Source organism: Pongo abelii, chromosome 19 (genome assembly GCF_028885655.2).
Source record: "Pongo abelii isolate AG06213 chromosome 19, NHGRI_mPonAbe1-v2.0_pri, whole genome shotgun sequence".
NCBI lineage: Eukaryota > Metazoa > Chordata > Mammalia > Primates > Hominidae > Pongo > Pongo abelii.
Window position 1 is genome coordinate 53,807,510 of NC_072004.2, and position 14,218 is coordinate 53,821,727.

A 14,218-nucleotide genomic window follows, 5' to 3' on the forward strand; every position below is an offset into this window, starting at 1 on the left:
GTGAGCCATGATTACCTCACTGCATTCCAGCCTGGGCAACAGAGACCCTGTCTCTATTTTAAAAAAAAAAAAAAAAAGCGTGAACCCGGGAGGTGGAGTTTGCAGTGAGCCGAGATTGTGCCACTGCACTCCAGCCTGGGTGACAGAGCGAGACTCCGTCTCAAAAAAAAAAAAAAAGAAAAGGAAACCTAAAAACAGACTGGCACTTAAAAAAGAGTTGTGCTTCATTTTTTGACTTTCTGTATTAATTTTGTTCCTTTCCTTAAACAAGCTGCCACTGCTGCTGATTCAACATGTTTCATTTTATACTTTTTTTTTTTTTTTTTTGAGACGGAGTTTCGCTCTTGTTTCCCAGGCTGGAGTGCAATGGCGTGATCTCAGCTCACCTCAACCTCTGCCTCCCGGGTTCAAGCAATTCTCCTGCCTCAGCCTCCCAAGTAGCTGGGATTACAGGCATGCACCACCACGCCCGGCTAATTTTGTATTTTTAGTAGAGATGGGGTTTCTCCATGTTGGTCAGGCTGGTCTTGAACTCTCAACCTTAGGTGATCCGCCTGCCTTGGCCTTCCAAAGTGCTGGGATTACAGGCGTGAGCCACTGGGCCTGGACCATTTTATACATTTTTAATGTGTATTCTTGTTTTTGGAAAATGTGAACAGAGGACTATTAAACTCTTTTAGCATCAGAATAGCAAGGAGGTAAAAAAACAAACAACAAAACAACCAAAAAAAACCCTCTTTGTAAAATAGGATTGAATATCGTTGGATTGAGCACTTACCAGCAACTGTGCCAGGCATTTGTGTCCATCATTTAATTCTTACAAGCCTGAGTGTTAGGTATTTTAATTTTACAGGTGAACAAATAGAAGCTGAAGGTGAAGGACCTACAGCTGTCACCTTCATCTCTTCTCAACACTGCCAGCTGTCTCCTTGGATCTCCCAGACAGACAACTAGGGACATCTCTGGTTTCTCGGTGCCCCCTAGAAACCTAGGGTCATTTCAAGGCATTATGCAAATGAGGTTTCCTTCTCTTCATCTCCTGATCTGCACAAAAATGCCTGTAGGACCCACTGTAGGTACCAATGTAGGCACCAATCCTCAGTTTACCCCCTGCTCTCTACTTGCTTCCCTGCCATAACTTTCTAAAAGGGATGTCAGCCATGTTTAAAGCCACCTGGTCACTGGAGGGATCTTGTTCTACCCTCTACATCAGTGGTTGCCATCCTTTTTGGCACCAGGGACTGGTGCTGTGGAAGACAATTTTTCCACGGACTAGGGGGATGGGGGGAATGGTTTCAGGATAAAACTGCTCCACATCAAATCATCAGGCATTAGATTATCATAAGGAGCACACAACCTAGATTGCTAGCATGCACAGTTCACAATAGGGTTCGTTCTCCTGTGAGAATGGCATGCCACTGCTGATCTAACAGGAGGCAGAGCTCAGGTGGTAATGGGAGCAAGGGGGAGCGGCTCTAAATACAGCTTGCCGCTCACCTCCTGCTGTGCAGCCCGGTTCCTAACAGGCCATGGATGGTACTGGTCTGTAGCCCAGGAGTTGGGCAATCCTGCTCTACAGTTTCCAACCTCAGAGATGAAGCATCCCCTCTGTAAGTCAGAAAGAAATTATTCAAGTAGGAGAATTAAAACAGGATCACAGAGAGGGAGGCTGAAGAATTTGACTTTCTGTGTTTACTTCTATGAGGAAAAACAGCACATAGAGGCATCCACAGTATTTAATTTGTTTGGATAATAGTTACAGATAAACAGGTACACCCCATATACAATTACCAATACTTTTTATACAGTTCATATTTCAGTACATCAACACTATTTTATTTACACTCTATTTATGTACATTAACATCTTTCTAAAGTCAGTGCATTGTCAACAAGTTTTATACAGTAATTTACAAGGTGAATGTAGTTAATAGTTAATTTAATAAATTTTCTGCTAGTTCATGAATTAAAAAAATTAATTACAACCAGTATAACAAACACAGATCAAACAACATTAGTAGATTGTGCTACCTGCTTAAATAAAACATCTGTAAAGAAATTATTTAAAATCTTCCACTTTTTAATGGGAATGGACAGATTTTATATACTGAAAATCTTGAAACTATAAAGTATGCATTTTGTCTGACTTTATTACATTAGGCAATTTAGGCCACTCCTACCTACTTGCAATTATATTTTTTCTGAAAAGGATTTCAATTTAGGTAGCCATTTAAGATAACCTTTCCAAATGCTCTGAGAACTAGATATTAATAGTTACTGGCCTCAGATATCAGAACACAAATGCTTAGTTACATTGGTAATTACTACCTATGAGGAAGAAAGGGTAGTGGAATCTGACAATTAATGAGAATCAACTTGCAGGGTCTAAATGAATAAACAAAGACCAAAAATAAGGTGAAACATTTCCTTCAAGTATATATTAAAAAACTACACAAAAAAATGCTACCTGAAATAAATAATATTTATACTTTTGTTCCAGTCTTGATTACAGAAAAAAATGAAGCAAAGAAACATAATTTTCGATGACTACTGTAAAATTAAAAAAAAAGACAAATATCAAAATAAAAAAATTAGTGGACATGCAAACAAAGCAAAACTAAAGTTGACTTCCTAAAACCACCAATTTCATTAAATACACTTATGAACTCCTAATGTCTGGGATGTGTTTTGTTTGTAATTTATAGCCCTTAGAGCCATCAAATACACACAAGTAAGTTCATTTGCATGTGTTCTCTCTTTTTTAAAGTGCAAGACAAACACGGAAAAGAACAACAACTAATTGTGAAACGTGATCTAGCTCCAATGCCGCTTTCCTTCCCAGAAGCTCTTGTTGCAACAGGTGCATGTGAAGATGGTGCAAATATTGGCAACTGCTCCCCTTCCCTCAGCATGGGTGGGGCCAGGGGTGCAGAATACATTTCTGAGGATACTTGAAGTATCCTAAATGTAAGATGCCTCCACTGGGAGGGCCATGGTAGCTGGATTTCCCAGGATGCTGTTTCTTTCTACTGGGTCTCCCACAAGGCTCTGGGTGGAAGGCACACAGCTCTTAAGAGAGCCTCCCTTTCAGACTGACCACTATATGCCCCTGCCACCAATGACTGGTTGTGTCTCAAACATAAACACAACGGCAAAAACAAAAAGCAAGAAAGACAAAGAAAGGGTATGGAAACAGTTTAAAAACTAAATTGAAAAATCCTCGTCCATGCCGTAAGAATCATTTGCACACCTTCATGATCTTGCTTTCTCCATCTTGTCAATATAATGGAATAAAACTTCAGGAAAAAGGAGGTAGCATATCATGTCGTCCCTAGACAACATTATAATTTTTTGTTTTTTACTTTGACTCCAAGGAAATCTTTAATATTTGTTATGATTATTGGTAAACTCTATACTCACTACATATTTGTTCATATCTGGACAAGCACAATTGAATTCTTATTTGGTCCCAGGTGGCTGGTGCCAAACCTTTTGTTTACAGGCTAATGGTGGGATCTGCCTGAAAGTTCTCTATTGGAGAGCTTGTATGAGACTTCAAAATAAAATGATTACTACTCTTAACTATTTTAATTAGAATTTTTATTTTGTGCTTCAGGGTCACAAGATAAAATAACTACATTTAGCTTGCCTTTCAGTGACGCTTTTGCCAAATGTCAGCTACAAGGAGTCATCTCCCTCACCACCAAGCTGTCTAGCAGCCAGAGTGGTAGCTTTACTGTAACACACAGTACTTTTTGTAATCAGACTCAAAGTCTTCATCCATACTGCTTGTGTCTGCCATCTTTTTGCCATCAATCTTTGGCAGAAATTGTGCATAGTCTATCCCCTGCTGCTCATAGAAAAGAATGTAGGCAGAGTCGGTGTCAATTTCATCAGGGTGAAGTTCCTGAAAGGGCAAGAAAAACCTTTAACAAAAAGCCATCACTACTATGGCTCTAAATCCTTGCCAGGAAAGGGAAGACCAACCCTCTGTAATTACTAAACCTGATTGCTTCCAATAAGCTCACTAGTTTGGCTGTCTCACACCTGCCCCTTTAAAATGAGCCCCATTATTTCCAATGTTTGCTTTGGGGAAAATATTTTGACCATAGACAAGTCAAAAAAGAATGACCTAAAACCCCATCAAATTTTATTTATTTATTTTTTTGAGATGGAGTCTCGCTCTGTCACTAGGCTGCTGTGCACTGGCACGATCTCAGCTCACTGTAACCTCTGCCTCCTGGGTTCAAGCGATTCTCCTGCCTCAGCCTCCCGAGTAGCTGGGACTACAGGCGTGTGCCACCACGCCTGGCTAATTTTTTGTATTTTTAGTAGAGACGGGGTTTCACCATATTAGCCAAGATGGTCTCAATCTCCTGACCTCATGATCCGCCCGCCTTGGCCTCCCAAAGTGCTGGGATTATAGGCGTGAGCCACCGCGCTCGGCCCAACCCCATCAAATTCTAACAGTCTAGAAGATAGGAGCTTTTTGCATGAACTAACTCCTGTTTTGTTTTGTTTTGTTTTTGAGACAGAGTCTTGCTCTGTTGCCCAGGCTGGAGTGCAGTGGCGCAGTCTTGGCTCACTGCAACCTCCACCTCCCAGGTTTAAGCCATTCTCCTGCCTCAGCCTCCCAAGTAGCTGGGATTACAGGCACGTGCCAACACGCCCAACTAATTTTTGTATTTTTAGTAGAGATGGGGTTTCACCATGTTGGCCAGTCTGGTCTTGAACTCCTGACATCAAGTGATACACCTCCTAAGCCTGCCTCAGCCTCCCAAGGTGCTGGGATTACAGGCATGAGCCACTGCACCCGGTCAACTAACTCTTTATTTTTCCTCACTACTCATGTTTTCATTCCCTACTCTGCATATCACTTTTGTTCCTTTAATACTGACAGCATCTATATATTGATTGTAACAGAAATATCTATTTCCTATTCAAGAGATAGTCCATTATTTCAACAAATGTTCCCCAGTTCTGCTGATACTCTGTTTCTAACTTTCATTCAAAGATTGAGAATGTTTACCTTACAGCTGCTGTCATTGTAACAGTACCACTTGCAGTTTGGGTTTTTGGCATAAGTGACGTAATGGCCCCCACCCAGAATTCCTGAATGGCACTGTAAGAGATAAGAGAGTGGAGGTATGTTAGCAGTTAACTGTACTATGGCCAGGGTATAGCACTAGGATCTGAGCAGGAGAACACTGATCATGTAAATGATCAGTAGGTGAAAAAATATTTTAGAACCCTCTAACTTTTTCTAAAACCAAAATAAGCAAAAAGCAAAATACAAAAGACATAAGCTCCAAGTCTTGTGTGGATAAACAATCATTTTATAATTGTAATTACTATTATTATTATTATTATTTTGAGACAGGGACTTGCTCTATCACCCAGGCTGGGGTGCAGTCGAGTGATCACAACTCTCTAAAGACGTGACCTCCTGGGCTCAGGTGATCCTTCTGCCTCAGCCTTCCAAGTACCTGGGACCACAGGCACATGCCACCATACCTCACTCCATTTTAAAATTATTTGTAGAGATGGGGCCCAGGCTGGTCTCAAACTCCTGGGCTCAAGAGATCCTTCCTCCTGCCTCAGCCTTCTAAAGTGCTGGGATTACAGGTGTGAGCCACCACACCTGGGCAGGCCAAGATTTCTATGTTAACTTTGTCTATCACTAAGCTCAGTGCTAGGAAATAAGAAGGACCTGAAAAAAATACTTGCTGATGAATACATGAAGACAAGTGAACAAAACACAGACCACTCTCTGAAAACCGTATAATAAACCACTTACCGAAATTGCATATAGATTATAAATAGGCTTAATACGAGTGTCTTCTCTTTGGTCATCAGTGCTGTCTTCTTCACTGTGGTTTCCAAGCTGACCATTGCTGTAGCCATTGCCACATGCTTCATGCTCATAAAGGAATCCATTGGCCAAAGCTACCTCGTGGTCCTGAGGAGTGACCAGCTCTGGTTGGCTGCCCCCCAGCACATGCCCTCGACTCAAGGCATCAGCCAGCTCACAGATCTGCCCAGCCCCATTCTCTTTGCTGGCATCCAAGTTCTCCTTACTACTTGACAGTTTATTTTTGCTGCCAATCTGGGGCAGCCGGAGCCTCCCTTTGCTCCTCCCCAAAGTCCGTGGGCTGCTATTAGGGCTGCTGTTTTTGCTGGAGGGACAGCTGGTTCCACTTTTTCTTGATGAAGAAGGAGAACCTGTGAACAGGACAGAAGAAAAGATTCACAAATTCAAATGCCACAAAGTAAGCCAGCCCCAAATGCTAACTCTGAGGTTAGCTTCACAACTGTACACACAAAGGTAAAGACAGGGCAGTCGTGACTGGCTACTCTTTAGTTCCTATTATGTAGCCAGTAAGTTACATTTTTGTCTTCTTCAATGCCAAGTCCCTATAAGCAACAATGTCCTGAAAATGTAAAGTACATTATAAGGACTCAGAAAATAGCAGAAAGATGATTTATGTCAGATTCAGTTGAAAAAAATCTAACTATTAGAGTAAGGAGTTTTCCAAATACATATTCCTCTCCTTTGTAAAATTAGACAAAAAATGTGACCACCATTTACTGAGTACTTCCTATTCCATGGTACTGGGAATTTCTTGCTGTCCATTGTTACCTCCATGTCTCACAAAAATCCTGTAAGGCTTTAAACTTTTTGGTTATAGCCTCTTACCCATACCCCCTTTTATACCTTTAAAAATTATTGAGAACCTTTAGAACTTTTATGTGAATTTTATCTATCAATATTTCCCGTATTAGAAATTAAAACTGAGGATGAAAAAGTACAATACATTAGCACAGACTTCACTGTCAAAGTGACGATATTATTCCATGTCATGTTATCTCTCACACCATTGTACATTTGTGAGAGAATAAAAGTGAAAAGGTACATATTGTCTTAGTATTTTTATGAAAATAGTTTTGAGCCAGGCACAGTGGCTCACACCTGTAATCCCCGCACTTTAGGAGGCTGAAGCAGGAGGTTCACTTGGGCACAGGAGTTCAAGCCCAGCCTGGGAAACATGGCGAAGCACCATCTCTACAAAAAATACAAAAATTAGCCAGGTGCAGTGGTGTGTGCCTGCAGTCCCAGCTACTCAGGAGGCTGAGGTGGGAGGATTGATTGACCCCAGGAGGTCGAGGCTGCAGTGAGCTGTGATCTGTGTTGCACCACTGCACTCCAGCCTGGGTGACAGAGTGAGATCCTGTCTCAAAAAAATAAAAACTAAAATAAATTTTTTTAAAAAAAGAGTTTTGATCCTCTAGACCCCCTGAAAGATGGGGAACCTCAGAACTTTTGCTACAAGGGGACAAGACAGCAGCTACCATTCCTGTTTACCATATATCAGGCACTGTGTGAAGTGCTTTACTCTCCATGTGTCACTCTCAACTCTGTAAACCTGGCATTAACTCCATTTTACAGATGAGAAAATAGATTCAGGGAGGCTGAATCTCTTGCTAAAACTTACATAGCTCAAATACAGCTAGGTCTGATTCCAGATAAGTTCTTTCCACCCAACCAACCTGATGTTCCAGAACAGAAGACAGAGAAACATATGTAGCCTACAGAAGTCCCAAGAAAGCACCTGCATAAGGCCCCCGGCCTCACCTTTCGGGCTGCTGATGATGTTAGCACTGAGTGAGGATGGGCTTTTGCTCAGGAGCACGTCCTCTTCCCCAGCCGAACTCTGCGCATCCACTTTCTTCACCTCCCTTGCCAGAATCCTGGGCTCGGAGAGCTCATCCCCCTGGGGTGTGAGTGGTTTACGCTGGCAGAGAGCTGGGTCTCTTGGTACCAAAAAAGCACTCGGATCAAAACTTTCCCGAGGAAATTTGACAATTTTCTGTGATTTTATCCACCGACCATTTACAAATTGAAATCTCTTAAGGTGAATAATCTGGAGAAGTAAAGGTAGAAAACATCCACATTAAAGGGTTCTGAAGATACAAAATTTACATGGAAAAAACAAGTCAAATACATGTGAATGTTTGGGAATATATAACAGAACATTTACTCTTCATTATTTTTTAAAGACTTCAAAAATATGGTTTCATAAAGGCCTCTACACAGGCCCCAGTGCACTGGTGTGCTTGTGCACACACACTCAACTCAGCAGTGTGGCACAGCCATGTGACTGCACAGTGGGTATTGCCTCCAGGCTCAGTTGCTCTTCTAGAGTCCACAAAGGGTTAGCCTAAGCTTCCACTTTCCACAGAGCCAGAAGTTGACCCTCTCCTGAAGTTCAAATTCACCACGTTGTACCCCTTGTGGCAGTTCTCACATCACACTGAATTGCAGTTACTGGTCTACGTGACTGCTCTGCTTATGTGATGATTATATGAAAATATATACTTGTTAAAATTAATCAAACTGGATATTAAAAATCTATGCTAATTATACCTCAATTTTTTTTAAAAGGTCTCCCCCTCGGCCGGGCGCAGTGGCTCACGCCTATAATCCCCGCACTTTGGGAGGCCAAGGTGGGTGGATCATGAGGTCAGGAGATCGAGACCATCCTGGCTAACACAGTGAAACCACATCTCTACTAAAAAAAATAAATAAATAAAAAACACACAAAAAATTAGCCAAGCATGGTGGTGGGCGCCTGTAGTCCCAGCTACTCAGAAGGCTGAGGCAGGAGAATGGTGTGAACCTGGGAGGTAAGGCTTGCAGTGAACTGAGATTGCACCACTGCACTCCAGCCTGGGCGACAGAGTGAGACTCCGTCTCAAAAAAAAAAAAAAAAAAGTCTCCCTCTCCTCCCCACCCACCTTGTCTCCAAGCCTGCCCCTTCCCTCTAGTTCCTATCTGTGGAGCTAGCTAACAACCAATGTTATTAATTTCTTGTGCATCATTCCCTGGGAAGCTGTTCTGGTCTAAGAAAAACCTACATTCAGCTTCACAGAGTAGTATGACAGAGACATGAATAGAATAAGAAAATATGGCTGGGCACGGTGGCTCACGCCTGTAATTCCAGCACTTTGGGAGGCCAAGGTGGGCAGATCACCTGAGGTCAGGAATTCAAGACTAGCCTGGCCAACATGGTGAAACCGCATATCTACTAAAAGTACAAAAATTAGCCGGGCGATAGTGGTGCGTGCCTGTAATCTCAGCTACTCAGGAGACTGAGGCAGGAGAATCACTTGAGCCCGAGAGGTGGAGGTTGCGGTGAGCTGAGATTATACCACTGCACTAAAGCCTGGGTGACACAGTGAGACCCTGTCTCAAAAAAAAAAAAAAAAAGAAAGAAAATACATATAAATATCTGATTAAAATATGCCAGTACCTTACAGTTACACTGATCTTAATGAATAGGAAGATTTGTCACTTCAAACTCTCCTGACAAACAGGACAGTCTCCTAATCCATGAAGGGAGAAGGCAGAAGTAAATTAAATCTAAAAGAACACACAGGCCCTAGTGCACTGGTATGCTTGTGTACACACACTCAACTCAGCAATGTGCCATAGCCACATAACTATGTGCAGTGGGTGTTGGGGGCTCCGGGCTCAGTTGCTCTTCTAGAGTCCACAAAGGGCTAGCCTAAGCTTCGTCTCTCCACAGAGCCAGAAGTTGACCCTCTCCTGAAGTTCAAATTCATCACGTTGTACCCCTTGTGGCAGTTCTGACATCGCACTGAATTGCAGTTACTGGTCTACATGATTGATCTCTTCTTCTAGGTTATAAGCTCTTTAGGAAAAGGAACTACCAAATATTTGTAGAAAGATTCATCTTTGTATTCAACATAAAAACTTTGTACAGCAAGTGTTTTAAACACTGCTGCAGGAAAGGTCTTATTCTCAAAAATAACAAAACCTCCTGTTTGTTCATGTCTTCTTTCTTTTATGCTAGATTCCTGCTCTCTCAGAGGCGGACTGTAACATACCAGGATGGGTGGAAGCCTCCAGAGATCCAGCTTCTTTGTTGCTAAGCAGTGGGTCTTACACTTGGAACAGTAGTACATCTCATTTTCCCCTAGCTCTTCCTCACTGGTGAAAGCACGGAGACAGCTGTCCAGGTTGATAGGCTCAGCTTGCGCTCGCCGACTCTGCTCCACACTCTCATGCTCATCTACAACCTGCAGGTAGAGGGAACAGGAGGAAAGGGGTGTGTGGGAAGGCATTTAAAGTGGTGATCTAAGTATGCATCAACCTCTCGGTCACTCACCCTTATTTTACCCTATATAAGGAAAAATAAAATACAACTGGATGGGTATGATGGCTCATGCCTGTAATCCCAGCACTTTAGGAGGCCGAGGTGGGGTAATTTCTTGAGTCCAGGGGTTTGAAACCAGCCTGGTCAACAGAGTAACACCCTGTCTCTGTAAAAGAAAAATCTAAAAATTAACTGGGCATTGTGGCACATGTCTGTAGTCCCAGCTACTCAGGAGGATTGCTTGAGCCTGGGAGGTAGAGGTTGCAGTGAGCTGTGATTACACCACTGCACTCCAGCCTGGATGACAGAGAGAGACCCTGTCTCAAAAAAAAAGGGAAAAGAAAACACAACCCAAACTAGAGTCTGAGCAAATACAGCACCTATACATTTATTCACAAATGTTACATCAGTAACATTCTGGATAAAATTTGTATTTATATGACCATAGCTTTTCTTGAAAATTTTTTGAATGCTTCAAAATGACAAAAACAAAAAGAATTGCATTTATTTAACAACTTTGGAATCCTATAAGGGATTATATGTGAGCTGGCCCTCTAGCCAGCAGTGCTGATAGTAAGCCATTTATTTTTAATCAGAAAGCCAGAGCATTATTAGTATGCTGCAGACTTTACAGAGGCTAGGAGAAATAACATGAAACACAGAAACCAGAGCTGGATGAAATAAGGGCACAGAAAAGCTCACCATGAGAAGACAACACAGCAGAGCATGAAACCCCACAGGGTACAACTCATTTGCATCTGATTCCATGTAACACAGAGTTATCAGAATACCAAGTCTATAATTATCTGTCTCCTCCCTCATGGGGCCTTTTTATCTGAGATGGCAACAAAAGGAAGAGCAAGCTCAAAAGAGTGTGCTGCTTTTGTTGAGAAGGCCCCTAATACCCACCAAAACCTTTGGGGTCCTGTTAATCAGCATGTTAGGCTGTGGAGCAAGAAGGAGTTAAGTATAAGAAAGGAGAGAGAGCAAAGAATGGGCGGGGTTCACGGATGTAAGTTGGGGGTGGTGTAGAATGAAGAAGGAGAGAAGGAAGGATCTAGAGTGCAACAGAAAAGAAACAATTTTTTTCTCTCCATGCCTGGCTGCTACCTGACAAACAATCAAGAACCATAGAGCTGGGATCCTTCTGTTTGTCCCTCTAATGTATGGGAAGGTGGGTGAAGCATCAGGGTTATGAATGCTACCATGAGACTTCACACAGTATATGTTTGTGTCCCAAAGCAGAGCCCAGACCACAAGGCCCACACTGACTGCCTCTCTGTGGCAAACGTCACATATGTCCATCACCCACCCTACTTATTGCTCCTCCCTTCCAGAGGTGAACTTCCTCCGCGAATTTCCCTTCCTGAAACTCATGATGGGAACATTAGGCTGCCTGGAATACAAATTAGCACAGCTCAAGACATTCAGTTTAGAATGGGTTTTCAGGTGAGACTTCTTCCCTACATGATAGTCACGAGGCTGTCAAATGCTGCTATAAACTAGCAAGGTTGGGTTTGATTGTGCAATTAAGGTTCTAGCACTGCCTAACTATCTAGGCTAAAGAGCTCATTTAAAAAGGGGAACTTAGAGGAAAATTCTTTTTTTAGAAAAGGAAATGTGGCTTGGACTTGGGTTATAGACTTCTTTTTTGAGTACAAATTCTGTAGTAACAAGATATTAACTGTCATCATCTTCTGAACTGGTCACTCAAGGAAAAAACTGATGTGCTTCAAAAGGAAACATGCTATATCATAGTTGTTGGAATGAGTAGAAAAAGGGGTGTATCATATATGATAGTGTTTCTTTTCTCATAGCCAGTTAAATATTATCTCTATTATCTCTACCAGGAATACTTTATGGCCAACCACAAATTAGAGTAAGCTAGTAAAGAATGTTGATTTTTATTGACTATATTTTCTGTGGAACACAGGCTACAGTGCTAGATGAAGACAGGGAGGAAAGAATGCTGATAAAAAACATATTTGTGGACTGTACTGACAATAATTTCTATTTATCAGTAAATTTCCCAAAGTGATAAAGATTCCCTTTACCTCTTGGGATCTATGCTTAGATCCTCTACTATTGTTTAAATAATCTATAAATTACTTATAGGCACCTTCTTCTTTTTCAAAGTTGCTTTAAAGCTCATCTTTAACACAAAACACAGGAAATGAAGTAATAGTTTTCATATAAGACTATTGAAAAAAAGAGAGTGGCCTAAGAATTTGTCTAGCTTAATTTTCCTTTTTTCTTTCTTTTTTTGTTTTTTTGAGACAGGTTCTTGCTCTGTTACCCAGGCTGGAGTGCACTGGCGAGATCACAGCTCACTGCAGCCTTGATCTCTTGGGCTCAAGCAATCCTCCAACCTCAGCCTCCCAAGCAGCTGGGACTACAGGTGCACACCACCACACCTGGCTAATTTGTGCATTTTTTGTAAAGACAGGGTGACATCATATTGCCCAGGCTGGCATCCAGTTTAATTTTCTACTGAGGAATCTGACGTCCAAACAGGAGAGAAATGTAAAGGATAAGAGTGATTGCCTCTCTATTTTTTTCTGATTACTAGGTATAATATTCATGTTGGAAAGCAGAGAAAAATGTTAAAAGGCAGGGAATCCTTTTATATTCTTAATTATATTCTTAATACAAAGGCAACCACTGTCAAAATATTGGCAGATTTTCTTCTGTCCTTTTTCCTAAATAGTATTTTTTTCAATATTGAAGGTATTATTTCCAGTATATGCAACTTTATGTCTTGTTTTTAAAAAAATTTTCACATATCGTAAGCATGTTCCCATAAATGTTAGCAAAAACTCCTGGTAATCATTTTCAACAACTGCATTATATTTTATCCAATGAATACACCATGCTTTATTTAACCATTCCTCTAATGTGAGACAAATATAAGTTGTTAATAACTTTTTACTCTCCTAAAAAACGCTATGATGATATTTGCCTGCAAATTATGGAGTAATTACAGAGTATTCTCCCCTCAGACAAATTCCTAAAAGGGAAATCACTGGAATAAAAAATATAAAGCATATGGGCAATAATCACAATTTAAACCACGGTATCTCTTTTGTCTACATGACTTTCTAAGCACATGCAGAAACCCTACATGTAGGGGAGCCCAGATTAGTCATATGGCCCCACTCCCTAGCAAGGCATCAATAGCCCTTCGTTTCCATGGTATCCTAAGTGCATCACTAAAAGTGGAAGTAGGGTAAGATTTAACAGGTCACGTAGGCTGCTTCCTATAAGCAGGATGTCCTAAAGAGCTTTTCAGATTGCACACTGGATTTGTTAAAAAGGGGAAGAGATTTATAGAGCCAAATAATTTATCATCATTGACAGTAATGTCTTGTCAGAATAATGCCCTGTCAGATTTTGTGCTGACAAAGATTTATGAATCTATCAACTGGTAAAATTTTCCCTCCTTGCTAGTGAGCATGAACTAGAACATTAATTTCTCTTCAGGTTTCTTTAGCTTTAGCCTAGTGATCTTTCATTTGACAAGTATCCACAAATTATACTTATTCCTGGCTAGAAAAGGCTCCCAGGAGTCTTGGTGTGGGGGGCATATTTTGGGATCTAAATAGGAAACTAGGTCTAGAATTGGTAGTTTCCCCAGTCCTCCATAGCATAACAAGACAGAAAAGTCAGTTACCTTTACTAACTTATCCAAAGGGAATGCTTTAAAAAATAGTAAAGGAAATTTCCAACTATCAAGAGCCATAAAAATGCAAAAACCACTACAATTCCTCATGTGACTTAAGGAACTCCTTTGACTCTTTTATCTCTCTATCAGATTCTTAATGTTTTTACCTTTCAAATAATATTTGGTTGATTAAAAACTGCCTGAGGCAAACATTTTTAGGTATGGAGTTAAAATTATTTCCGAAGCAATATTTTCAAAATTTAAAAATTGCTCTGGCCAGACAGTGACAACAGAAGAATGTGAAGTGTGAAGAGTGGCCATTGAGATGTGCTCTTAGGTACCCAAAATTGAAACATTTTAATCCTTTCTCTAACTTTTCT

General features: G+C 41.1%; 1 protein-coding gene across 3 annotated transcripts in view; it reads right to left on the bottom strand.

Moving 5' to 3' along the window:
• Positions 1 to 1,718: 1,718 nt before the first annotated feature.
• The window catches only part of USP32 (ubiquitin specific peptidase 32), a 212,039-nt gene continuing 199,539 nt past the window's right edge, over positions 1,719 to 14,218 (bottom strand). For all 3 annotated transcript variants that reach the window (XM_054536994.2, XM_063718751.1, XM_063718752.1), the window contains 5 exons: positions 9,909 to 10,100; positions 7,633 to 7,921; positions 5,797 to 6,221; positions 5,029 to 5,121; positions 1,719 to 3,906 (listed from right to left, as the gene is read on the bottom strand). In XM_054536994.2, the coding sequence (XP_054392969.2) occupies positions 3,733 to 3,906; positions 5,029 to 5,121; positions 5,797 to 6,221; positions 7,633 to 7,921; positions 9,909 to 10,100 (1,173 nt within the window). In that variant the 3' untranslated portion in view covers positions 1,719 to 3,732. The remainder of the gene's footprint in view (positions 3,907 to 5,028; positions 5,122 to 5,796; positions 6,222 to 7,632; positions 7,922 to 9,908; positions 10,101 to 14,218) is intronic.